This window comes from Lucilia sericata, unplaced genomic scaffold (genome assembly GCF_015586225.1).
Source record: "Lucilia sericata isolate MDLA Ls3-8-SP2 unplaced genomic scaffold, ASM1558622v1 Contig000390F_arrow, whole genome shotgun sequence".
NCBI lineage: Eukaryota > Metazoa > Arthropoda > Insecta > Diptera > Calliphoridae > Lucilia > Lucilia sericata.
Genome location: NW_023994408.1, coordinates 45166 through 71645, shown reverse-complemented (window position 1 = coordinate 71645; position 26480 = coordinate 45166). Strand labels below are relative to the sequence as shown.

Genomic DNA, 26480 nt, shown 5'->3' with positions numbered 1-26480 from the left:
AACTATAGACTAGACTACTATAGACAGGGTTTTAGACTAGACTATAGACAAGGGTTTAGACTAGACTATAGAGAATACTATAGACAAGACTATAGACTAGACTATAGACTAGACTATAGACTATACTATAGACTAGGGACTATAGACTAGACTATAGACTAGACTATAGACTAAATATAGACTAGACTATAGACTGGACTATAGACTAGACTATATACTATAGACTGAAGTATCGACTACATTATAGACGAGACTATAGACGAGATGTTATCAGTACCGATCGAACATTTTGGTGAACAATCAAGCTAATGATTTTTATGCAGAATTGTTACTATTCAATTTTTAAAACTTGAGAATTTCTCGTTTTGGAATCAATTCCATAAAAGTTTATTCTCTTCTGCTCATTATCTCTTTCGAAAATTATGTCACAAATAGTGTCAATGCAATTGCTTAACAGTATTGTATCTATTTTTTTTATCATAAAACAAAGACGTCATTACTTCAGTTCCAAAAAATTATCAATATTTCATAAAAAAATGTCTTCTTCTTTAAACACTTAAACACAACAAAATGCTTTTAAAATAATTACAAATAAATTAAGAAAAATAAAACATTCCTCTAAAAAGTAAAACAATTAAAATAAGACATTTTAACACATCAGTCTAAATGTACACGTCTCTCTGAAAACAGCAAATTCGAATATTATTTAAAAAAAAAATCTATAAAAATGAAAAAACGCGTGGCGAAAAAACGATCTCAAAAACCGATATTTTATGCTTTGGCAGCTTTATTTTTAGCTCTAACAATAGCGTTGGTACTGGATTTAAAAAAACCCTCAAAAACAGAGGATGATAATTTAGATCAAAATGGCGACAATAAAACAGAACCTTTTTATAATGCCTTTAAATCAGCTACCGAACGTCCCCCAAAGCCACCACAGCCTCATCCAAAAAGATTTCCAATACCCAAGAATTGGACTCATTTGGATTGGAATCGTATGCGTGAAGAACCGAAAATAAAAGTGAATAAATCTTATTTTGAATTGCCAAAAGCCGAAGGACCCATAAGAGATTGGGAAGATTTCGAAAGCATGATGGAAGACTTGCAACGTGTTGGTATTGGAGAGCAAGGCGAGGCAGCTTATTTGAAAAATGATTCATTGTTGGAATTGGAAAAGAAATTATCTAATGAAAATGGTTTTAATGCTTTGCTATCGGATTATATTTCCGTAAATCGTTCAGTGGCGGATGTAAGAGATGAGAGGTTAGTTCGAAGTGGAAAACTTTTATGAAATTTCAAAATTTATTTGAAATGTGATATTTATATCGATCACTATGTTAAATATCTTTTTTGTTTCTTATCGTACAGTTGCTTATCAAAATCATATTTGGCCCAGTTACCCACCGTTAGTATAGTCATACCATTCTACAATGAATACTTTTCCGTATTAATACGCACACTCTACAGTATTGTCAGGCGATCTCCAGCCGAATTATTAAAAGAAATCATCATTGTAGATGACTACAGCGATCGTGAGTATTTGAAAGAAGAACTGGAACAGTATCTCTCGCAACATTTTGGCGACTTAGTAAAAATCATACGTTTAAAGGAACGTACAGGTCTGATTGGCGCACGTTTGGCTGGTGCCCGTCAAGCTACCAGTGATGTTTTGGTATTCTTTGATTCCCACATAGAATGTGGTTACAATTGGTTGCCACCTCTGCTACAACCAATTGCCCTTAATCCTAAAATTGCTACCTCACCCATAGTGGATGTTATTGAACATGCCACATTTGCCTATAGGGAAGCTGTTAAGACAGCTTTAAGGGGAGCTTTTGATTGGAATATGATTTACAAGTTAATGCCTCAATTACCAGAATTCTCAGCCGATCCTACCGAGCCTTATCCCAATCCTATTATGATGGGTGGTCTATTTGCCATTAATAGGGAATATTTTTGGGAACTGGGTGGTTATGATGAGGGTTTGGATATCTGGGGTGCCGAACAATATGAATTGAGTTTTAAAATATGGATGTGTGGCGGTTTGTTATTTGATGTGCCCTGTTCGAGAGTGGGTCATGTTTTTAGGGGACCAATGGAAACCAGACCTAGTCCTAGGGATTATAATTTTGTGGCAAGGGTGAGTAATTTGAGAAATGAAAAAAAAAATCATAAAATATTGTTAATGTTTTCAAAATCTAGAACCACAAACGTGTTGCTGAGGTCTGGATGGATGATTACAAACATGATTTCTATGCCCGTAATCCCACTGCCTATGAAAATTTAGATACCGGTGATTTGACGAAACAGAAAGCCTTGAGGGAGTCATTACAATGCAAATCATTTCAATGGTTTCTGGATGAAATTGCTCCCGATTTGCTGGTTAATTACCCAAATAAAGAAAAGGAAAATTATGCCTCCGGTGTTATACAAAGCCAGGCCTTTCCCTCTTATTGCCTAGATACTCTCAATGGTGGTAGTAATAGTAAAGTGGGTCTCTACACTTGTGCCGTAAATAAGACACATCCTCAGCCTAATCAGTACTGGCTTTTAAGCCCTAAACGTGAAGTTCGCCTACACGACAAGGCACTCTGTCTGGATGTGCAAAGTATTAAGCCCAATGTACCGGTCTTAATGTGGGAATGTCATCAAATGGGTGGTAATCAATTCTGGGCCTATGATGTCGAACACCAATGGTTGGTTCATGGCCAGGCGGGAGTTAATTGCCTGGAGGCAGTGGAAAAGAATGGCAAACTATCAGTACGCGGTAATGCTTGTGATAATTCCAATCCCCGCATGAAATGGCTATTTGGTAAAGTTAATCTTGAATTAATGGAAACATTTTATGAAGGAGTTGATCTTTAAAGTTAACCCTCGTAGTTTTTAGCATAAAATATTAAATTTTCTTAATTGTATTTAAATATTTTCAAGTTTTCACATGTTTTTATCAACCAATAATTTTTGTTAAAAAAATATGTATCTAAAATATTGCATTATGCCAACTCTTAAAGCCTCTTTGACCTTGTTTTAATCAATCATTTTCGTATGAATTAACTGTTTATTTATTAGATTTTGATAAACTTCAAAAAAATGTGCAACTAAAACATGGGGTACTAATGCCCCAAAATATTGAACATGGCTGTTAAAGAAAACAAAGCAAAAAAACTTTGGTTAGTATATGTCCGACTATGGAATACCCTAAAGATTTGGATAAATTGAAAATACAGTGGAAATTCATTGTTAAGATCCGATATGTAAGATAGATATTGCTTTATGTAATTGCTTTATAATTTGAGAGATCTTGTGAATCCTGTGGTTCCCGAGGGAAAACAAATTAGATTAGATTAGATTCGGCATTGACACATCCTTAAAAGATGTATTCATAAAAGAGGATTGTATCAATATATATATCTTCGTTTGCGGTCTATTAGAACAATACCATTACATCAGAAGGTATTGTATCGATTAATTTTCTTCGTCTAAAAATTTAATCCTTAACGTTTTGACATGCGCTAAACCAATTTTCAAAAAACTCGGACGCTATTTGACTCATAACCTCTTAATATTACTCCTTCACAATTGGTGCGATCTTGTGAATCCTATGGCACAGCTTTAAACGTATCCTGATGAAAAAAAGAGAATTGAACCAATATATCTTTGTCAGCGTCTTTTTAGAGCGGTGCAAGCCCATATTAGGTATTCTATCGATTCTTCTCCTTCGTCTAAACAATCTAGTCCTTATATCAGGACATGCGCTTTGATATTCATGTTTTTTTAACTATCAAGGGCAAAAAAACGTCTAAATTCAGTTTTGTGAAAGTTAGGAGCAGAGCATTCTGAATATTATTTTCCGAAAAAGTTTCCCTCAAAAACTATCCTTTATTTTCACATTTGTAAGAAGATTTAAAATTTAAAACTTTGTACTCTGATCAAGGGTTCTATCAAAGAAGGCAGAAGAGGGTTAAATCCCTTAACATATATATTTTCCATTCGACGAATCCAGGGTCAGAAACCCGTTTGTACGGATTTGCATTTTTTGTTTTACAAAAGAACAATGATTCCGAATGTTACTTATGAATATTTCTCTTCATCAATGAAGATCACTCACGCCAAGACTAGTGCCGGTTATTGAAACTTCACTGACTTCACCTCTAGATATCAGCAATTACAACGTAATGCTCAACGTTATGCTCAATGCTTTCAGATCTGAAAGATTCACACTAAGATGCACAAAATGATTTTGAAAACTATTTTAGAGAATTCCATTTTATCAACGAAGATCACTCCAGCCAGGATCGGTTATTGACTTCACCTCAATTCAACAATTCCTTCATTAGACCTGATATACTCTCATATTCTCTAAGATGGACTCTTGTATTGAGTCAGACTTAAAACACTCATACCATCGCTAAGGATAACGAGAAGATCTATCAACCTATTTCAAGATGTTAACATCGGCAAGATTAAGATTTTGAAGAATTTTTTTTTTCTAGAATGGCCTTCAATACAAGAATTGTTTTAACCCGTTCTGGAATCCATATCAATTTGCCGAAGTTTAGCTATATATAGAACAGAGAGTGAATGAGAGCTAAATAGATGGAAGTAGGTGATAAAATATATTCGAATTCTTGAGATTTAATTCTCTATTTTTTCTCACCACCGCATCGATGGCCTGGAAAGCTGTTGAGTTGTTAGACAATCCGATGTAGATCAAGTTCGTCGTAGTAACTTCAAGATCTAGAGGAATGTACATACTTAAAAATAGATTTATGATCCGATTAGTGGCAGAACCACAACTTTTGGAGGTGCAAGAGTATGTTTTATCCTGTTCTGGAACCCATATCAATTAGACAAAGTATAACCAGGGTTGGAACGATGAATCAGTAAGGCATGCAAAACTGTCCACGCACGCGATAATATTCGAATTCTTGAGATTTAAGTCTCGGGATTATTTTCTCAGCTATTGAAGCATTAGTCAATCCGATGGAAATCAACTTCATTAGAGAAAATTACCGATCCAGATGAATAAACGGAGGTGAAACCACTAATTTTTGAAGGTTGCAAACTTCATCAGAAACGCAAAACATTGGAGTAGGGTATAGAAAGCAAACAAACGCGAATAACTTTTTTTAAATGTAGCCTTTTAAAACTCATATTTTCAAGTACTTCACTGTCTCACTCACTTTTAGTTTATCTCTAACGACCCATCTATGCCGTTGGTTGCTGCAATACGAACGTACACACACCCAATCCACAAAACTTTAATAAAAAATAAAGTGTTTTTTAGCGAGTTCTTTCAAGTGGTTTTATGAGCGGCTACAGCAGCATCATGCAACCACCGACTAACCAATAAGATGTTGTTATCAGTGTCTATATAATAATACTTCACACTTATTGCAGCATGCAACATATGCCCGTACCAACATTTATACTTCATAAAAGAATATAACTCAATAATGTTTAACTCTTCAAAATCATTGTCAGCATCATCATGTTTCTCATCATCATCAGCTGCAACATCATCTTTGACAGTCATATAGCGGCAACACAAGTATAAAGTTGTTGCAACTATTGTTTAAAAAATAAAAACGTTTCTGTCATCCAATCTACTCTTTTGAGGTTTGTTGCAAGTCTCTTATATTCATAAATTGGGTTTGGTTGTCTCGTTGGTTTCTGGGAAATTTGATATAGTTTATTCTTGCTGCAGTAGTTTATTGTTGTGGCATGTTTATGTTTATTACCTAAACGACGACTAATTTCCATATTTAAATGTTGCCATTAATTATAACATGCATGTCAGTCATGTTTCGCTTCAATTCAAACATTTTTCCCACTTGCTACTTTGTTTTTGTTTGAGACGTTATGTTTTTTACTCTGTTTGCTGCTGTTGCTGATTGTTGAAGATCAATCTTTGTTGCACCTCTTGTTCGTGAAGAAACTTGAAAACTGTATGTGAATATTTCAACTAATAACGGTTTTAGTTGTAGTCTTAGTTAGACAATTTTAATGATTGTATCCTTTAAGGCTTGAGGCGAAATGTTCTAGTTTTATTTTTAAACATGAGAATACAACAGAAACTTAAAAAAATTAATACAGTTTTTTTGTTGAAAGTGGCATTTAAAAGGTTTTTATTAAGTGTTCAGAGCAGTGCTGTGGCAGCGTGTTTCAAATAGTGTTTTTTTAAAGGGAACAGTTGTTTCAGAAAATCATTGAATTTTAAACTAGACTATTGGACAATAACGAATTCGTTGTAAGCTAACTAATCATTCTGGTTGTTAATCAATTTAAGCTAAAGCAGTGCTGCAGCCATGTATTGTCAGTGTTCCAACTAAAGTTTGAAGGAAAATTGTAGTTTCTAAACAATCTTGTAAATGATATGATTATAAAATGTCCACTAATAGTTACTAAACAATGAAGCAATTAAACTGCTTACTTTCGCAATACTAATAATTTCAAAAGTAACTAGTGTAAGTAGGATTTCGTGTAAACAGAGCAACATATTCAAGGTATTTTCGAAGAACACAATATTGATCTTAATAGTGATATTTTCCAATACAGTACACTTCTATTTCAACCACCTGGTATTAAACTTTCAAATTGCAAAAAGTAAATATACTTTTTCTTTTTTTCTCCTCCATTATTATTACCTCATTTCTAATAATGTTGAATTATTAGTATTTTAGCACATTTAACTAAAAGTGTGGTTTCTATTGTTTGCAAAAAAACTAAAAAAATTATAAATAGCTGCAAATAATGGCAGCTGATCTTAAACAGTTTTGTTACAAAATAATTTATTACAAAGACTACGAGTGACTACAACATTAATTTTATTGTCTTAAAACATGGTCACGTTTTAGTTTTATTTTTTCTTTTAAAATTCAACATTACTTTGTTAACGATTACATTAAAACATGATCATATTTTTTAGCCTTCTTGAAAACTTTATAGTTTTACTCCAGTATATAGGTATTGAAAAAGGTGTTCTATTTCAAAAATGTTCGATCGACCTCTTAAAACAGATGATAAAGAGTTTCCATCCTTGATTTCAGCCTTGTGTATAATAAAAACAAAACAACAAATACAAATCCTTCGTAAAATAGAAACGGAAAGTAAACTTCTCACAAAGTTAATTAGTAAAAATTGAACTTTTAGTAAAAAATCGAATTTTTAGTAAAAAAATCATATTTTTAGTGAAAAATTAAATTTTTACTGAAAATCTTATTTTTAGTGAAAAATATAATATTTAGTGAAAAATAGAATTTTTAGTGAAAAATTGAATTTTTAGTGAAAAATAGAATTTTTAGTGAAAAATTTAATTTTTAGTGAAAAATAAAATTTTTAGTGAAAAATTGAATTTTTAGTGAAAAATTTAATTTTTAGTGAAATATCATATTTTTAGTGCAAATCGAGTTTTTTTGAGAAACATTTAATTTTTAGTGAATTTTTAAGTAAATAATTAAATTTCTTGTAAATTGTTGAATTTAATTTATAGTGAAATCTCTCAGTTTCACTACATGAGACGGTAAAAAGATACTCGTCCGCCTAGCGATATGTCCGCAGTCTTCGAAATTGTCTTAATATGAACATGCTTAACTTTGATTCATAATTGACTCGATGACCACTTTAAGGCCCTCTTCCGAAATCCACTCTAATATACATACATATCTTGAAGAAAAATTTTATTGTAGAAAAAATCGATATAAATTTTGAATTCATAATTATAAAAAGTATAAAATTCTTTTACTAAATTCTGCTCGAATAGGCCCATAAATGTATCTTTTACTAAATTCTGCTCGAATAGGCCCATAAATGTGGAAAGAGTCCAATAAAGAAATATGATTAGAAAATCGTTTATATCCGCTCAAAGTTTCTATTCCTGCTTTCTATTATGTTCTTACTTGTTTTAATATTCCCGAAAATTAATTTGCAATGACTACCTCATGCCATCTGCATTACTTTTACTTAGTAAAAGAATCCTGTGTTTTTGCCCAGGTTAGTATCATTGTCGGCTATTTTTGGTAAAATAATACAACTTACTCAATCACCTATTTAAGAGCGAGGGTGGTTAAAATGGGTTGGTTACGAATGCCGAGTGCTTTACGTGAACACCTACCTTGACGGCCTTATTTCATGGTAGTCTTTTTCATCCTGGGTAGACGGTCTACCACGCGACTTTGAATCCTTCTATGAAGAACTCAGGTGGCAATTTTTGTACATGGCTGAGCCGGTCCATGTACCCCGAGAAGGAAAAAGCCATCACTGGTCTAAAGTCAATAGAAGGGGCGACTACCCCAACATCAGGTGAAATCAATCTTTCGGTATACCGGAAGGTGATCACCCTTATGATGTCATTATTTAAAATGCGATCCCCATCAACTATTGATCCATTCCAGTGCATTCTTTAACCTCTTAAAGCTCACGCAACCACACTACTGAGATGGCTCTGTTGATTCTGCAACAGCACCTAGAGTCGTATTTGGTAGTCCTAAATACCCAGTCAATAAATCAGGATTCCTCTTTATGTCAGATAATGTGACAGAGGATGTAGGTATTTCCAAAATAAATTCAAACTTAATAATTGCTCCGACAAGTTGAGTGGTGAGTCTCAACCATAAGTCGCGTAGCATGAAACAATATGAATCATGTTGCGATGGCAACAGCACCGAGAACTTCCCTGAAGTAAAAGGTCCTAGAGGTATTAGAGGAGTATTTCCCGATCGTTCACCAATTACATCAGTTCCATTCTCAGACCATAAAGAACGATCTACGGAATGACAGGCAACTATCAAAGTGTCAACCTAAAAAATTCTCCTAACTATATTGGTGCCCTACTACGCGAAGAATAAGAGATACTCAACGAGTTCAGGAATCCAGTATAAGTTGCTCTTCACATCACCCAGTGACATCTGTTGAGATGGCAACAGCTCCGGAGAGAGAAACCAGACATAAGTATATGGCATTTGGATATATGTATCAGTCCTTGAACTAACATTCTCTCCCCGCGAATTTGGGTTTAAACCACAACCACTACGTGGATCCCGAAGGAACCTCAACCAACTGACTAGGCAGGACAAGTCATGCGAGCAACTGGCCAGATTATATGGTACTCTGGTTAGACCCCATGTCAAATAATTCCAAGGAAAGGCAGAGGATACATTTGATCATCACCAGTTTATAGTCCCGGCAGACTAGAGGCATTGGTAGCACCTCTTTTCCCCGGGATATTGCAATAACACCAAGGCAGAGATTTCACCAAGGTAAAATGCCCCCAGGGGGAATGGGTTGGCCAGTAATTATAATGGGAACAGCTTTGAATGAAACTTCTCGATTTGGTTTTAAAGCAATACTATATACTATTCTAAGTTCATTGTTACCGCTGATCCATTTGAAGGATAGACAAAAATATCTTAAAGATGTCTTACGAATCATAAAGCTCTGAAAATTTTACTCGTTATTATGTATAAGTATGGCCTCAGGAAGGTTAGTGTTCTAATATGGTAAACCGGAAATCGTGGGTTCCATTCCTATCTGAGGTACTGGTTAAGAAGCGCAGACTAGGCCCGATAGAGGCCTAGGTGTATTTCTGCGGATTTGAAGTATATGATGTACAAAAAATTCAATTTATTCACAAGATCAGGGCTTTTCAATTTCAGAAACAAAAACTTACATAACATATAAATAATCAATTGAAACTTTTAGTTCAATTCTCTTTTGTTAGAATTCTTCAAGAAATTCTCCTTAAACTTTTCGAAGTAAAGCTCGAATTGTTTAAACTTCTCACGATTTAACTTCTGTAAGGAGTTGTTGTCCATTAAAAGGGTTTTGATCTTTACTAAAACTTTCTCTAGATCAGTCACGAGCAAAACTGAAATTCTAATGCACGCGTGCATAGGCCAAGAAATTCTGCTGACGCTTTGTTGACACACCTACACTATAAGCTTGTGTGTATTAGTGTGTCTGTGTTTTACTAAAATGACCACTTGTTTGTTGCTTTGTTACGATCTCAGAGATCAAAATCAAATCAGTTGCTGTTCAGCATTTGTAGAAGCAAGATCACGTTGCGGATTTTTTATGCTTATGATTTTTTCTCTTTTATTACACCTAGCAAAATGTTTGATATAAATTGGGAAAATGATTTCTTTTTTATAGAAAACATGGACGGTGAGGCACAATGCGTCGTATGTTATAAAATTATATGTAGAAAAGCTTTATTTTTTTTGAAAAGGCATTATGAAACTTGCCATGGACCCTTAAATGATCTTAGGGGACATGACAGAAAAGTAAAGTTGTTGCAATTAAAAGGTTAACCGATCAACACATTGGTGACTTATTGCGTATTAAGGAATATAAAGGAAACATTGATTTGGATAGATTAGTTGAACTTTAAATTAAGTTCAGTTAATATCTCGGTAATATCCCTTAAAAGTTCGAAATCGAATAGAAAGTCGTGATTTTCTTAATGATATTTCAGTAGTTTTATTTAATACTACTTTTTAAAAATACTACTACTTTTCTTAAATGAAAAACTCTTTCCCTTTATTAAATTTTTGTTTAAAATGCCCAAAAGTTCATGAGTTTTTCTCGTCGTAAAAAGTATTTGCAATAGAAAACAAATTTCAAAACTTTTCTCAGTGTACCACCATTTTGTTATAACGTGCAGTCATCTCTCTGCTGCTTAACGCACACAAATATACACATGGTGGTATGTGTTTGGCCATGACTGCTCTAGATTCTGATTACTTGCAAATTTGTGAGCATCAATGTCTGCGAACAACTGCTGTCTCTGCATCACATTTTCCTTGTCCAATTCCTGCAGATTTTGTAATTGAGCTTGTAAAATGTGATCAAATTGTGGAGACTTTAAAACATGAAATCTCTTCTTTATTTTCAAATCATGACAAATAGCTTCTTTTTTGAGTTGTGCCAACAATTTTAGATTTTCGCCTTCAATTTTGTTAATTTTTTCGACATGAGATTGTAGGTCGCTTTGTAAATTTTCGGCGTTTTCTTGATGGATTTTTGGAGGATTTTCCATATTGTTTTCTTTTTTTAATAAAAAATGAGAACAATTTATTTCAAAATATTTTTTTAAAAACTTATTAAAAACACAACTAGATCGTAGGCGTAGGTTAGGTTCTTCTTTGACTCTAAGTAATGTATGAAGTAAACTATTCTCGACTTAACCAAGAGAGAGTTAATACAATTATATAAATTTTTTTTAAAGAGTAGATATTATAATAATAAATATTTTCTTATTTATTTGTGAGTCCGTCTATCTGTCCCTCTAACAACCAATCATTTACCACTTTTAAACCATCTATTGCATGAACAATTTATAATTACAATCAAATTTTTTTTTTTTTTTTTTTTTTGATTTAGCGCCGACATTGAAAAGTCAAATATAAATCTATTAATTTTCAATAATAATTTAAAACTAAACAATTCATATGAAAAATTAATGTTTAAGCATGTGCGTTGTTGAAGTGTAAAACCAAAAAGATAATAACGGATGGAACACACTTCAAATTCAAATTCAGCGGTTACAAATGCATTTGAGCGCCAGACAAGCAAATTTATATTATTAGAAATAAGCACTTGCATTATAAAATAAACAAATTAAACACAAAGTATAAATATTTCTTATGATTAACATAAAATTTAAATAAAGTTTTGTGAAGCGTGAAAATTAAAGCAAAATATTGAAAAAATATTTAGATGGACGGAAAGACAGACAATAAATATTTCCAACGAAACTGTCAATTTCTTTTCTTGTAAGCAGAAAAATAATATTTAACAAAAAAAAAATACGCCTGTCAAATGGTTTATGAATAATTTAAGTACCCGTTTTTAAAAAGTGATTATTTTATGACTGTCAGAGCATTCATTGAATTACAAAATTTCTTAACGATTTTCTTAGAGTCTACAAATAAGAGTGTAAATTTTTTAAGTTTTTGTTTAAGGGGGGCTGGCATAGGAGGTGTTGCTTTGGAGTTCTTGTTGTTGTCTCAGTCATTGCGACGCTTACAATGTGTTTAATAATGATCGAGGCGGCGTCAGCTGCATTGCTGATAGTGACAACGACAGCGTTAACGTCTACTTAACATGGTCAATTGAGAATTTAATTTTATTATATTTTTATTGTCATTTCATTATGCCTAAGATTTGTGGAATCTTTAGCAAAATGGGTTACGAACTCATCATTACAGAGAGTAAGTTAATTTTTGATAAAAAAATAGTTTAATTAAAAAACGATATTTTATAAATTTTCTTTACTAAAATTTTGATTTTTCGCGTATGTATGAACAAAATATTGACTTAAGATCATTCGGCTCGTTTCAACCAAGAGGGTTTAATGTCATCACTAACTAACACAGAAATCTGTAATTTTCACAGGAAGGACGAACATTTCTGCCTATAATTAACCCCGATTTTCGGACGGGACTGTATCAATAGTTAACATATTAATACCTATAAGTGTAATCGTTAATAGGAAACTAAAATGGAAATACATATAACATAGGGGATAAAACAAACAACTGCCTCTGTAATCTGGTGGACTGCTGAGGACAAAATGTGTAGAAGTTTAACCACTACAGGGAGTTCAGCATATACTCGCCCCCCGAGTGACTTCTATGAAGGACACTCAGGTGTTAAGTTTTTGTGCATGGCTGTGCCGGTCCATGAACAAGCGTCTTTCGGGAATACTCGACCTATCTAATCTCTTGGCAAGACATCACGTTGCGGAATGACAGAACGATAAGCTCCAAATAGGCTCTTAGTTCAACTTAGTTCGACGAGAAGAGGCGTATCTCAATCATTAGCCACGTAATATATATCAGTATGTATGCTGTTGGAATGGCAACAGCTCCAAGAACTTCCTTGAAGTGAAAAGCATATTCAATCAGTTCTAGTCTCCCGTCGACTAAGTAGATTTTCCGGAAATTTCAACAATTTACATTAGTTCCATTCTCTGATCATAAAGATATATCTACGGACTGACAGGTAACCACCAAATGTCAACCTGACACTTTCCCAACCTGTACTGACGCCCTATAACGCGAAGGCTAAGATGTAGCCCCTGGGTACAGGAATCCTGCATAAGTTTCTCTGTCACATCAGTCAGTGACATCTGTTGAGATGACAACAGCACCGAAGAGAGATTGTATGACCTTAATGATATTGGATATATCTGTTCTTAAACCAACATTCTCTTCCCGCACTACGTGAATACGGAAGGAACCTCATCAACGACAAGTCATGCTTGCCTCCGTAGTACCAGATTATGTGGCTTTCTGGTTAGACCCCATGTCAAATAATTTTAAGGAAAGACCGAGAATACATTTGATCATCCCTAGTTTATAGTCACGGCAGACTAGAGGTATTGATAGCACTTCTTTTCCTCGGGATTTCAATACAGACAAGATGGAGATTTCATCAAGATAACTCCTATAAATAAGAACTGCGGTTCTGCGGAAAAATAAACTGTCAGACATTGGTAGCAGATCGCAGACCATGGTCAAGCGGAACACTAATTGGAATCTGCTATAATAAGGGCGATATCAGCTAATAAGCTTAAACCATAACTGAGTACTCTTCCAGTGGTAAGTTCTGCAGTATAAAGGGGATAATCACCAATAAAAGAACTACATATTGTGTTTTTTTCGGATAATAGACATCTTAATCTAACCGAAAATCGTTCGATATTTAAAATTTTTCTAACGAATGATCTTCAATTTTTGAAAATTTTATAATTTTATGATTAAATTCTACAAATTTGATATTTCACTAAAATTCCAATTTTTCACAAAAAAATTGATTTTTCACTAAAAATTTGATTTTTCATTGAAAATTTGATTTTCACAAAAAATTTGATTTTTTATTAAAAATTCGATTTTTTACTTAAAACTAAATTTTTCACTAAATATACGATTTTTCACTAAAAATTCCACTTTTCACTACAAATTTGATTTCTCACTAAAAATTTGTAACTAAAAATTTGCCTTTAACTAAATAAACTTAAATCCGTTAAAAAATATTAAAAATTATCAATTACTTCTATAGATTTGAATAATTTTAATTGCTTAACCAAGTAATTTTCAAATAAGATTCTAAAAATAAACTCCTCCATTTTCGTAGACAAAAAAATCTTTGACTCAAGCTACTATTGAAAGTCAATACTCTAGAGTGCAAATTTGCAGCATCATCCTTGACAAAATAATCAATTCATAACAATTTTAAAATTGAAATAAGAGATTAATTTGTTATTCAGTATTTAAAAGACAATGATTGCAAACTACTTGGCAAACGATGACTTTTTAAAAAAGAACTCATAAAAACCAGAACGAATGAATCATAAATCATAATATAAATCTAAAATATGCATCTTAATGTACAATTTGAGCTTGAATCATAAAAAATCCATAATTAAAAGGCCAATTAATCAATAGATCTTTTCCAAAGACTACCACAACGAAGAAACAGAAACCAAAGTATAAAAGTTGTTAAAAACTTTATTTTTATTTAGATTTTGTTTTTTTGTCTAAATGCATGTCGAATGTCAGAAGCGTTATAAATGTAACAAATAACAAAACTTTAGGCCGCTTTACATCAAGACATATATCTTAGACATATAACAAGTACAAATGTTTAAAAGTTTAAGTTTATGTAAGAAAAATGCTGCTTGCCGCTGCCATTTATTACACTCTTAGCATATTATATGCAAATTTGAAAAACAACCAAAATAGTATGAACAATTTTGAAAATAAACTGCCACAAATTTTATTTTTAAGAAAACAACACTTGTCTTAAAATGCGTTGTATCATGTTTTGTGGAAAAATTTTTGCTTTATCATTGAAACTCTAATACAGTTCTTTTATATTTTATATTTTTTTACTTTAACATTAATATGTTGACATTAAACCAGCTAAAAACTACAACAGAATCAACTTTAGCAGCAGCTAGAAAAAAATTTGCTGCTGCCTCAAATTGTTGCTTAAAAAGACCTTCTGAGGTAGCAGCAGTCTTTTCAAAGCAAATCTTATTTTACCAACCTAAAGTTTTAATATAAAATGAAGCGAATCTATAAAAAAAAACATTTAGAAAATAACCATGACAAGAGATTTTTTATGGAAAAAAATAACATTATTAAACCAGCATATGCTCACGTACAAGGGAACCATTCATATAATGATCTGAAATGGTCAGACAGTGGCCCACCGATGGCAAACAAATCAAACGAAAATCAAATATCCTCGATGTATTTCTAAAGAAAGTGATCAATGCTCAATCAATCCTGCAATATTTGGAATGATCGAAAACTGGGTACAGATCATTGGATCTGCGAACATTTTCTAAAAAATCATTTGATCTTTATAAATTTTCTAAATAAATTTTAATAAAAAAAAAACTTAGAAAATTGTCTCATATAAAATGAGACAATTTTCTAAGGAAATTCACATCGAATATTAGTTGATCTTCAGAAACGTTCTAAACAAATTGATCAAAGTTCATTTGATCCTTGAATACTTAATGAAACGATTGAAGATCATTCGATCTTTGAAAAATTTTTAAAATGAAATATCATTTAACCTTTGAATATTTTCTACAGAAAATTTCATCGAATATCATCGAAAATTGGACCCGATTTGACCGAGGATCATTCGATCTTAAACATTTTTCCAAAGATTTTCTAAAGAAAATATTTAACAGTCAATCTTTGATAATTTTATAAAGAAAATGATTGAAGAACATTCAATCTTTGAGAATTTTCTAAAAAAAAAAAAAATTATGAAGATCAAATGATCTTTGAAAATATTTAAGGAAAATTACTGAAAATTTTTGATCTTCAAAATTGTTTTAAAGAAATTATTGTCGGAGATAATATCTAAAGAAAATAGAAAGATCATTTAACACTTTTTAAAGAAAATTATGATTTGATCTTCAAAAAATATTTAAAAAAATATCGAAGATCATTCCATATTTGAAAATATTTTTAAGAAAATAATCGAAGATCTTTCGGCTTTTAAATATTTTCATAAATAAAATTTGATTAAAGATGATTTGATCTTCGAAAATTTAAAAATCTAAAGAAAATTATCATTTTTTCAAAATTTTGTTTGATCTTCTTTAGCAAATTATTTAAAAACTGTCAATATTCGAAAATTTTCTAAGGAAATTAGGGTCAAAGATAATTTCCTTAGAAAAAGGTCAAATATCATTTGATTATCGAACACTTTCTAAAGAAAATGATGATTTGATCTTAAAGATATCAAAAAAATTAAGAGATCATTCGATCTTTGAAACATTTTCTAAAGAAAATAATAATTTTTCTAAAGAAAAGTCGTTTAAAGATCATTCGATCATAAAAAATTTCCTAAAAAACTTCGATCTTAGTAAATGTTCTAAAGATTTTGTAAATAAAATGTTTGAAGATCATTAGATCTTAGACAATTTTCTAACAAAACTTTTTGAAGATCATTCGATTTTCGAAAAATTTTTTTTAAGGAAAATGAATGAAGATCGTGTTCTAATGAATATTTAATCGAAGATCATTCAGTTTTTGAACAATTTTCAAAGAAAATAGTCAACGATCATTTAGTTTTTTAAATTTTCCAGCGAAGATCATTTGATCATTGAAAATAAACGTAAAAGTTCATTTGATCTTTCAAAATTGTTTAAACAAGATCATTCGATCTTCAAAGTTATTGATGATTTAAGGCCCCCTTATTCAAAAAACGTTGACCACCTCCTCAATTATATATTTTTAATAATTTGGTAAAAGTCAACATTATTTTCTATAAACTCTAACTAAATAAAATACAAAAAAATCCAACAACTTGAACAAAAAATTATAATGTATCATTTTTATATTACACGAAGATAGAAAAAAATCTAAAAATATGACAAAAAAAGCGAACAACTTTTTTTTGCCATAAAACAGCTGCTGGTTACAGACCAGATACACAGTTAATACTGCATTAAAAAGACACCCAGCCAAACGGCAACCACAAGCCCCAACTCTACACCAACTGTAAAAAAAGTGTGCAAAAAAATATATATATTGAAAATAAAGTAGAAAAAAGTGTAGAGGCTCCCACGCCTTGTGCTAATTTTACAGTACTTTTATAAAGGCGTTTAATGCTAAATTTGAAGGCAGTGACATAATAACATAAACATGATCACGAAATTATATCTTTGATTTTTTCTTCTATTCTTTTCTGTTTTCTTCTCGTTGAGGTTTTTTTACCGCCAGTTGTAATAGAAAAAGAAACAAATTTATTGTGGCACAACATTGGAGACAAATCGAAAAACTACGACATCGACATTAAAACAAAATGATAAAGAACGTTATTTTGTTGCAGTGGCCAAAATGACAAAATGTTGACGTTTTTGTGAGAGAATGAAGGCAGCGACTTTGGTAAGGCCCTACTTTTGAAAAATTGTAGAAATTTTCTTTAAATGTTATAAATATCTATTGATTTATTGATGACTTTCAATATGTTCTATAATATCGATAAATTTACTATTTTCTTTGAATATCTTCTCAAGAAAATTATTCAAGAACATTTGATCTTTGGAAACTTTTTAAGGAAAATCATTGATGATCATTAGATCTTCCGAAATTTTTTAAAGAAAATGATTAATGTTTTCTAAAGTAGGTAATTGAAGATCATTTTATCTTCGAAAATTTTATAAAGAAAATTTGGTTATTATTTGATCTTTTGAAGATCATTCGTTTTAATGTCAGTTAATCAGCAAACATTTTAAAAGAAAATGATTCAAGGTCATTTGATTTTCGAAAATTTAAAAAATAAAATATTGAAAATCATCGATCTTTGGAAAGTTTCTAAAAAAGTTGTTTAAAAATCATTTCAAATTCATTTTTGTAAATAAAATGTTAGAATTTCTGTGTTGGTCGAATTTTCTACAACAAAAATTTTTGAATATGATTCGATCTTCAAACATTCTCTATGAAAAATGAAAACTGATCGAAGATCAATTGATCATTTAATGATCATTCGATCATTTAAAAATCTGTCGATCATTTAATTATCAGTCGATCATTTAGAGATCTGTCGATCATATTAAATTATAAAAGATCATCGATTATCGAAGTTCATTCTAGAATTTGAAGATCGTTCGACGAAAATCAATTCTTCTTCCAAAGTTTTCTAATGAAATTGACTGAATATCATTTGATCTTCGAACATAATTGAATATCTGTCATAGTTTTCCAAAGCAAATGATTGAAGAACGTGACAGGGGACAAAAAAATTTTCTTGAAATTCTTCATATTTGTAGAAAGTTCTTAATATAGAGAAATTTTATAGGAAATTCTCAATTTTAAAGAATTTGAACAGCAAATTCTTAAAGAATATTTGTTTAAAACTTTCAATACTGGAGAAATTTAGTAGAAAACTTAGAAGATTGGAAAGTTTTAATCTGGAAATGAAAATTCTCGAAGAACTTTTTGTAGAAAATTCTTGTTTGTTTTTTTATTGGACCAGCACTCAGGGGATGACACCTACTAATGCAAATCATTGTGTTGGAACTAGGAAAATATGTGGGAAGGAGGACAGATGGAGTAGTGTTTGTGGACATTTGATGTAAATCCTCTTACATCGAAAGTGGTTGGGAATACTTCTGCAGGAAGTTTATTCCACATACCCTGTAGTGTGTTGTGTGGTTCACTGGCCAATGTAACTCAAATGCGTGTATTTTTAAAGAAAGACGGGTGTTACGCAAGAATATACGGGTATTGGGAACAAGTTCCCTAATTTTCGTGGAACACATTTCATTGTAGTATCGATAGAACAGTGAAATACATCCCATGTTGCGACGGTGCTCTAGTGAATCAATAGAATTGGATACCCTACTGTCACCGATAAGTACCTTCGCCCTCTATTGTACGTGATCGAGTAGCTCCAAAATAGACTTCAAAGCTGCGGCCCATATTTGAGAGTTGTATTCCATTTTCGGTAGGATATAAGTGGTGTAAATAGCAAGAAGATCAGATGGATGTCTGCCTTACACAGTTTCAAAAAACCGAGACACTTGTATGATTCTTTTGAAACTTGTGTTAAAAAACAACATTGAGTCCTTCGTGCGTTAAAATCGACTCTGTTAACACGAACCTATTTAGAGATTTTTATCAAGTTGTTATTAAGTGATTTATTCATATTGTGCCTCATGGCCCCAATCTCCAGAGAGCTCGGTCTATAAATGAATCAATAAGAATGGCAGATATTGTTGTCATCAGCAAAATAGTAGATGGAGTTTAATGTTTGACATAGAATATCATTTATGAAGATAAGAAATAGGGTAGGGGAAAGAACGGAACCTTACGATACCCGTGAATTAATCTTGAACTCGATGAGATCCCTTCTATAACAATTCCTACAGGGCGATCTCTGAGAAAGCTCGAAATAAATCGAGAGAAGTTATTATTAAGTACACCATGCCACACTCTATCAGACGCCTTGGAAATATCTAGAGCCACCACTTTACTTTCGCCAAAATGGTCAATAGAATGACACCACTTCTCCGAAAGGAAGTTCTCCCGTAGAGCGACCTCTACGAAAGCCATACAGGCGATCGTTAAGTAAATTGTTGGTCTCTCAATACTTGACAAGATGGAAATAGACCATGTTATTGGACGGTAGTTTTCAGGGTTATTAGCCTCTCTCTTTTTAGGAATTCGCGTTACATTAGCAATCTTCCAGCTAGAATGCTGAAAAGATTAGCTAATTGACGAGCTACAGGAAAAAAATTATCGAGAGACAGAAAGAATTCCCGAGCTTGGAGAACTTTTATAAAAACAAATAAACTCTCAAGACTAGAGAATATTTTATCTTCTGACTTACACTTTAGATTACAAATAATAAATAATTTTTTTTTTTTAATTCTCGATATTGATACATTGTTATAGAAAATGCTCGAAACAGGAACAATTTTAAAGAAAATTTTCGAAAATCCTCAAGATTTAAGAATTTTTTTTAGAAAATTCTCGAAACTAAAAATTCCAAAGGGTTTTGGAAAAGTGTTTGATTATTTTCTTGCGAATACTGCTCTTAAGTGAAAACCTTAATTACTAAAACTAATTTTAAAACATTTTGATTAAAAACTATAATTGAAAAATTTTTTGTTCAACATACCGCTATAGCATCCATAACAGCATTCACCATTTTGTGGCCGTTTGTTAGTTTCAACGATCAAATTTTCCAGAAATTTATCGTTTTTTTGTTTCTAAAATATTTTTTCTAATTTCACTTTTCTTTAGCGCCAACCCAACAACCAAGACGAAAGTGAAAAAACTGAATAGTGCGATTTTAGTTAGCACCACTTGGCGACAACAACAATTCCAAAAAACAAAATAGTATTAATAATGACCAGATGATATCTTGTTGACATTTAATTTAGCCACCGTTTATTTTTTTTCGAATGTTCATTCCTCAAACACATTCACTTTATGTCGTCTACATTACAGCAACGCGAATAATAGTACTTGTTGTATGTTGTATTTTAAGTACTTGTACAACATACATCATCAGCAACATCGTACATACATACATACATGGGTGTTAAGGATGGATGAATAGAGTTGGTTGGCGAATATTTTCCGGCTACTGTCAGTTTTAATACAAGTTAATCCATAAAAATGATTGAATTTCATATTCAAATAAGCTGATGTGAAACAAGCTGGTTGTTGGTATCTTTTTTAACTTTTTTCTGATTTTTTTTTCTCTACGTTTCTTTTCAATTCCAAGGATTAATGTTTGGGAATCTGTCGGTTTTCTGTTTTTTAAGGTGTGTGTGTGTGCTTGTGATGGTTTATTTTTTTATGATTTAAAGATTACAAATTGAAATCATTTTTCTTTAAATTTTTTCTATTTCTTGTATCCGTAGTGAAATGTTGCTTGTTTAACACAATCTCTTCCATAACTTTCATTTCAATTTGTTTTACTTTTTTCATGAACGTACGTTTATATCTTCGTTTTGCATTTCTTTTATTTCAATTTTGAATCTTTTCACAAGGATTTATTTAAATTTTCACTTGTTGTTTTTGTTGTTGTAATTACTTTTTTTCTATTTTATAATTGAATAATCATTTGGATTTGTTTACACTGAATTATTTTTTAATTGATTTTCTGTCATAAATTTTACTTTCATTTTGTATTCAATTTATGGACAATTTATTTCATTGAATTTATTTTTATTTAATTTATTTATATTTAAATTTATCACAATTTTATTTAAATCACATTTGGTTTAATTTTATATAGAGTTTAATTATTTATTACATGTTCTTTTCCACTATAATTAAAAAAATATTAAAAAATTAATTATTTTTTTATAAATATTTATTCAGTTGGTGGTCGAGGAAATTTGAATTTATTAAAGATAGTGCTAGAACTAGAACTGAACTAGAACTGAACTAGAACTGAACTAGAACTGAACTAGAACTGAACTAGAACTGAACTAGAACTGAACTAGAACTGAACTAGAACTGAACTAGAACTGAACTAGAACTGAACTAGAACTGAACTAGAACTGAACTAGAACTGAACTAGAACTGAACTAGAACTGAACTAGAACTGAACTAGAACTGAACTAGAACTGAACTAGAACTGAACTAGAACTGAACTAGAACTGAACTAGAACTGAACTAGAACTGAACTAGAACTGAACTAGAACTGAACTAGAACTGAACTAGAACTGAACTAGAACTGAACTAGAACTGAACTAGAACTGAACTAGAACTGAACTAGAACTGAACTAGAACTGAACTAGAACTGAACTAGAACTGAACTAGAACTGAACTAGAACTGAACTAGAACTGAACTAGAACTGAACTAGAACTGAACTAGAACTGAACTAGAACTGAACTAGAACTGAACTAGAACTGAACTAGAACTGAACTAGAACTGAACTAGAACTGAACTAGAACTGAACTAGAACTGAACTAGAACTGAACTAGAACTGAACTAGAACTGAACTAGAACTGAACTGAACTAGAACTGAACTAGAACTGAACTAGAACTGAACTAGAACTGAACTAGAACTGAACTAGAACTGAACTAGAACTGAACTAGAACTGAACTAGAACTGAACTAGAACTGAACTAGAACTGAACAGAACTGAACTAGAACTGAACTAGAACTGAACTAGAACTGAACTAGAACTGAACTAGAACTGAACTAGAACTGAAGTAGAACTGAACTAGAACTGAACTAGAACTGAACTAGAACTGAACTAGAACTGAACTAGAACTGAACTAGAACTGAACTAGAACTGAACTGGAACTGAACTAGAACTGAACTAGAACTGAACTAGAACTGAACTAGAACTGAACTGGAACTGAACTAGAACTGAACTAGAACTGAACTAGAACTGAACTAGAACTGAACTAGAACTGAACTAGAACTGAACTAGAACTGAACTAGAACTGAACTAGAACTGAACTAGAACTGAACTAGAACTGAACTAGAACTGAACTAGAACTGAACTAGAACTGAACTAGAACTGAACTAGAACTGAACTAGAACTGAACTAGAACTGAACTAGAACTGAACTAGAACTGAACTAGAACTGAACTAGAACTGAACTAGAACTGAACTAGAACTGAACTAGAACTGAACTAGAACTGAACTAGAACTGAACTAGAACTGAACTAGAACTGAACTAGAACTGAACTAGAACTGAACTAGAACTGAACTAGAACTGAACTAGAACTGAACTAGAACTGAACTAGAACTGAACTAGAACTGAACTAGAACTGAACTAGAACTGAACTAGAACTGAACTAGAACTGAACTAGAACTGAACTAGAACTGAACTAGAACTGAACTAGAACTGAACTAGAACTGAACTAGAACTGAACTAGAACTGAACTAGAACTGAACTAGAACTGAACTAGAACTGAACTAGAACTGAACTAGAACTGAACTAGAACTGAACTAGAACTGAATAGAACTGAACTAGAACTGAACTAGAACTGAACTAGAACTGAACTAGAACTGAACTAGAACTGAACTAGAACTGAACTAGAACTGAACTAGAACTGAACTAGAACTGAACTAGAACTGAACTAGAACTGAACTAGAACTGAACTAGAACTGAACTAGAACTGAACTAGAACTGAACTAGAACTGAACTAGAACTGAACTAGAACTGAACTAGAACTGAACTAGAACTGAACTAGAACTGAACTAGAACTGAACTAGAACTGAACTAGAACTGAACTAGAACTGAACTAGAACTGAACTAGAACTGAACTAAACTGAACTAGAACTGAACTAGAACTGAACTAGAACTGAACTAGAACTGAACTAGAACTGAACTAGAACTGAACTAGAACTGAACTAGAACTGAATAGAACTGAAGTAGAACTGAACTAGAACTGAACTAGAACTGAACTAGAACTGAACTAGAACTGAACTAGACTGACGAACTGAACTGGAACTGAACTAGAACTGAACTAGAACTGAACTAGAACTGAACTGGAACTGAACTAGAACTGAACTAGAACTGAACTAGAACTGAACTAGAACTGAACTAGAACTGAACTAGAACTGAACTAGAACTGAACTAGAACTGAACTAGAACTGAACTGAACTAGAACTGAACTAGAGCTGAACTAGAACTAAACTAGAACTGAACTAGAACTGAGCAAGAGCTGTAAAATAACTGAACTAGAATTGAACTGGAGTGTTTGTTTTTTTATCCTGCAAGATTTGTCATACCTATTGGGAAGACATAATCAAAACAGTGATGTGCTTTTCGAAATTTAAATAATAAAATTTGAACATGAATTAATCCCCATAATCTGGGTGAAGGCTATAGAAATTTATAAATTTCCATATATTCACAGATCTATTTTAAAATTTCATACAACCTACCTCAACATTTATAAATTAATATTCATAGAAATTCTTCTTTTTTTGTGTAAAAAAAATCAGCAAAAAATCATAAATATAAAATTGACCTTAAACCATATTTTATTTCTTTATGATTATTTGTGTTTGTTTTTATTTTATTTTTGTTATTTTTACGCATTCATCTCGATTTTCGTTTTGCTGCTCTTATCTCAAGAAATTTATATACTTGTGACTCAAAGACTGAATGTGGTAAATAAATAAAAATGTATCTGATTATTAAAGTATTGTTTATTTATGTTTTTTTTGTTTTGTATTTGTCCACAAATGTGGTAAATAAATACAACACAATACAATATTATTGATTTCATTTGAGACTTTTTAGTTTGTTTTCTTAAGACTTTGACGAAGACCAAGTAGAGAGATAGAAAGACAAAAAAGGGAAATAACAATAATAATAAAGTATCTGGCAGACAAATGGTGACTTAAGTGAAAATAATCAAATAAGATAGAAATTAATAAATTACTGTGAGTAAGCAGTAGATAAGGTACATTGGACAACTTAATTGCAATGGGGTACTTCAAAAAATTGTTTAAATTGAGTTAGTTAGTTCAAAAGAAGGACATGTATTACATTCGATTTGAAGAAATATATCTACGTCACTATCGGGTTTGTAGGGCACTCCTTTACCAGAGTATATATTAACCCACGAACTCCGGGTTAACTAATAGTCATTGTGATGACAACCTGCTCAATAGACTAGACTATTGATTATACTATAGACTAGACTATAGACTAGACTATAGTCTAGACTATAGTTTAGACTATAGTCTAGACTATATAGGCCCGACTATAGACTAGACTAGACTATATAGGCCCGACTATAGACTAGACTAGACTATAGACTAGACTATAGACTAGACTAGACTAGACTATAGACTAGACTATAGACTAGACTATAGACTAGACTATAGACTAGACTATAGACTAGACTATGACTAGACTATGGACTAGACTATAGACTAGACTATAGACTAGACTATAGACTAGACTATGGACTAGACTATAGACTAGACTATAGACTAGACTATAGACTAGACTATAGACTAGACTATAGACTAGACTATAGACTAGACTATAGACTAGACTATGGACTAGACTATAGACTAGACTATAGACTAGACTATAGACTAGACTATAGACTAGACTATAGACTAGACTATAGACTAGACTATAGACTAGACTATAGACTAGACTATAGACTAGACTATAGACTAGACTATAGACTAGACTATAGACTAGACTATAGACTAGACTATAGACTAGACTATAGACTAGACTATAGACTGGACTATAGACTAGACTATAGACTAGACTATAGACTAGACTATAGACTAGACTATAGACTAGACTATAGACTAGACTATAAACTAGACTATAGACTAGACTACAGACTAGACTATAGACGAGACTATAGACTAGACTATAGACTAGACTATAGACTAGACTATAGACTAGACTATAGACTAGACTATAGACTAGACTAGACTATAGACTAGACTATAGACTAGACTATAGACTAGACTAGACTATAGACTAGACTATAGACTAGACTATAGACTAGACTATAGACTAGACTATAGACTAGACTATGAGACTAGACTATAGACTAGACTATAGACTAGACTATAGATTAGACTATAGACTATAGACTAGACTATAGACTATAGACTAGACTATAGACTAGACTATAGACTAGACTATAGACTAGACATAGACTAGACTATAGACTAGACTATAGACTAACTATAGACTAGACTAAAGACAGACTATAGACTAGACTATAGACTAGACTATAGACTAGACTATAGACTAGACTATAGACTAGACTATAGACTAGACTATAGACTAGACTATAGACAGACTATAGACTGGACTATAGACTAGACTATAGACTAGACTATAGACTAGACTATAGACTAGACTACAGACTAGACTATAGACTAGACTATAGGCTAGACTATAGACTAGACTATAAACTAGACTATAAACTAGACTATAGACTAGACTACAGACTAGACTACAGACTAGACTATAGACTAGACTATAGACTAGACTATAGACTAGACTATAGACTAGACTATAGACTAGACTATAGACTAGACTATAGACTAGACTATAGACTAGACTATAGACTAGACTATAGACTAGACTATAGACTAGACTATAGACTAGACTATAGACTAGACTATAGACTAGACTATAGACTAGACTATAGACTAGACTATAGACTAGACTATAGACTAGACTATAGACTAGACTATAGACTAGACTATAGACTAGACTATAGACTAGACTAGAAGACTATAGACTAGACTATATAGACTAGACTATAGACTAGACTATAGACTAGACTATAGACTAGACTATAGACTAGACTATAGACTAGACTATAGACTAGACTAGACTATAGCTAGACTATAGACTATACTAGACTAGACTATAGACTAGACTATAGACTAGACTATAGACTAGACTATGACTAGACTATAGACTAGACTATAGACTAGACTATAGACTAGACTATAGACTAGACTATAGACTA

The 26480-nt window shown here is 31.9% G+C and overlaps 2 protein-coding genes across 2 annotated transcripts in view; one reads left to right on the top strand and one right to left on the bottom strand.

Moving 5' to 3' along the window:
* The window catches only part of LOC119604416 (protein sprint), a 288645-nt gene extending 267566 nt beyond the window's left edge, over positions 1 to 21079 (bottom strand). Inside the window, exon 1 of the mRNA XM_037956998.1 lies at positions 20155 to 21079. Coding sequence (XP_037812926.1) covers positions 20155 to 20184 — 30 coding nt within the window. The 5' untranslated portion in view covers positions 20185 to 21079. The remainder of the gene's footprint in view (positions 1 to 20154) is intronic.
* On the top strand, positions 666 to 3015 carry LOC119604417 (N-acetylgalactosaminyltransferase 4-like). The gene is made up of 3 exons (XM_037957003.1): positions 666 to 1263; positions 1369 to 2140; positions 2203 to 3015. Exons 1-3 carry the CDS (start codon positions 728 to 730, stop codon positions 2863 to 2865), a joined length of 1971 nt encoding a protein of 656 aa, XP_037812931.1. The 5' UTR covers positions 666 to 727; the 3' UTR covers positions 2866 to 3015.
* Positions 21080 to 26480: the final 5401 nt, after the last annotated feature.

Coding starts and splice junctions, on each gene's coding strand:
- LOC119604417 (XM_037957003.1), top strand. CDS start 728: ATGAAAAAACGCGTGGCGAAAAAACGATCTCAAAAACCGATATTTTAT. Junction 1,264..1,368: donor GCGGATGTAAGAGATGAGAG/GTTAGTTCGAAG, acceptor CTTATCGTACAG/TTGCTTATCAAAATCATATT. Junction 2,141..2,202: donor ATTATAATTTTGTGGCAAGG/GTGAGTAATTTG, acceptor TTCAAAATCTAG/AACCACAAACGTGTTGCTGA.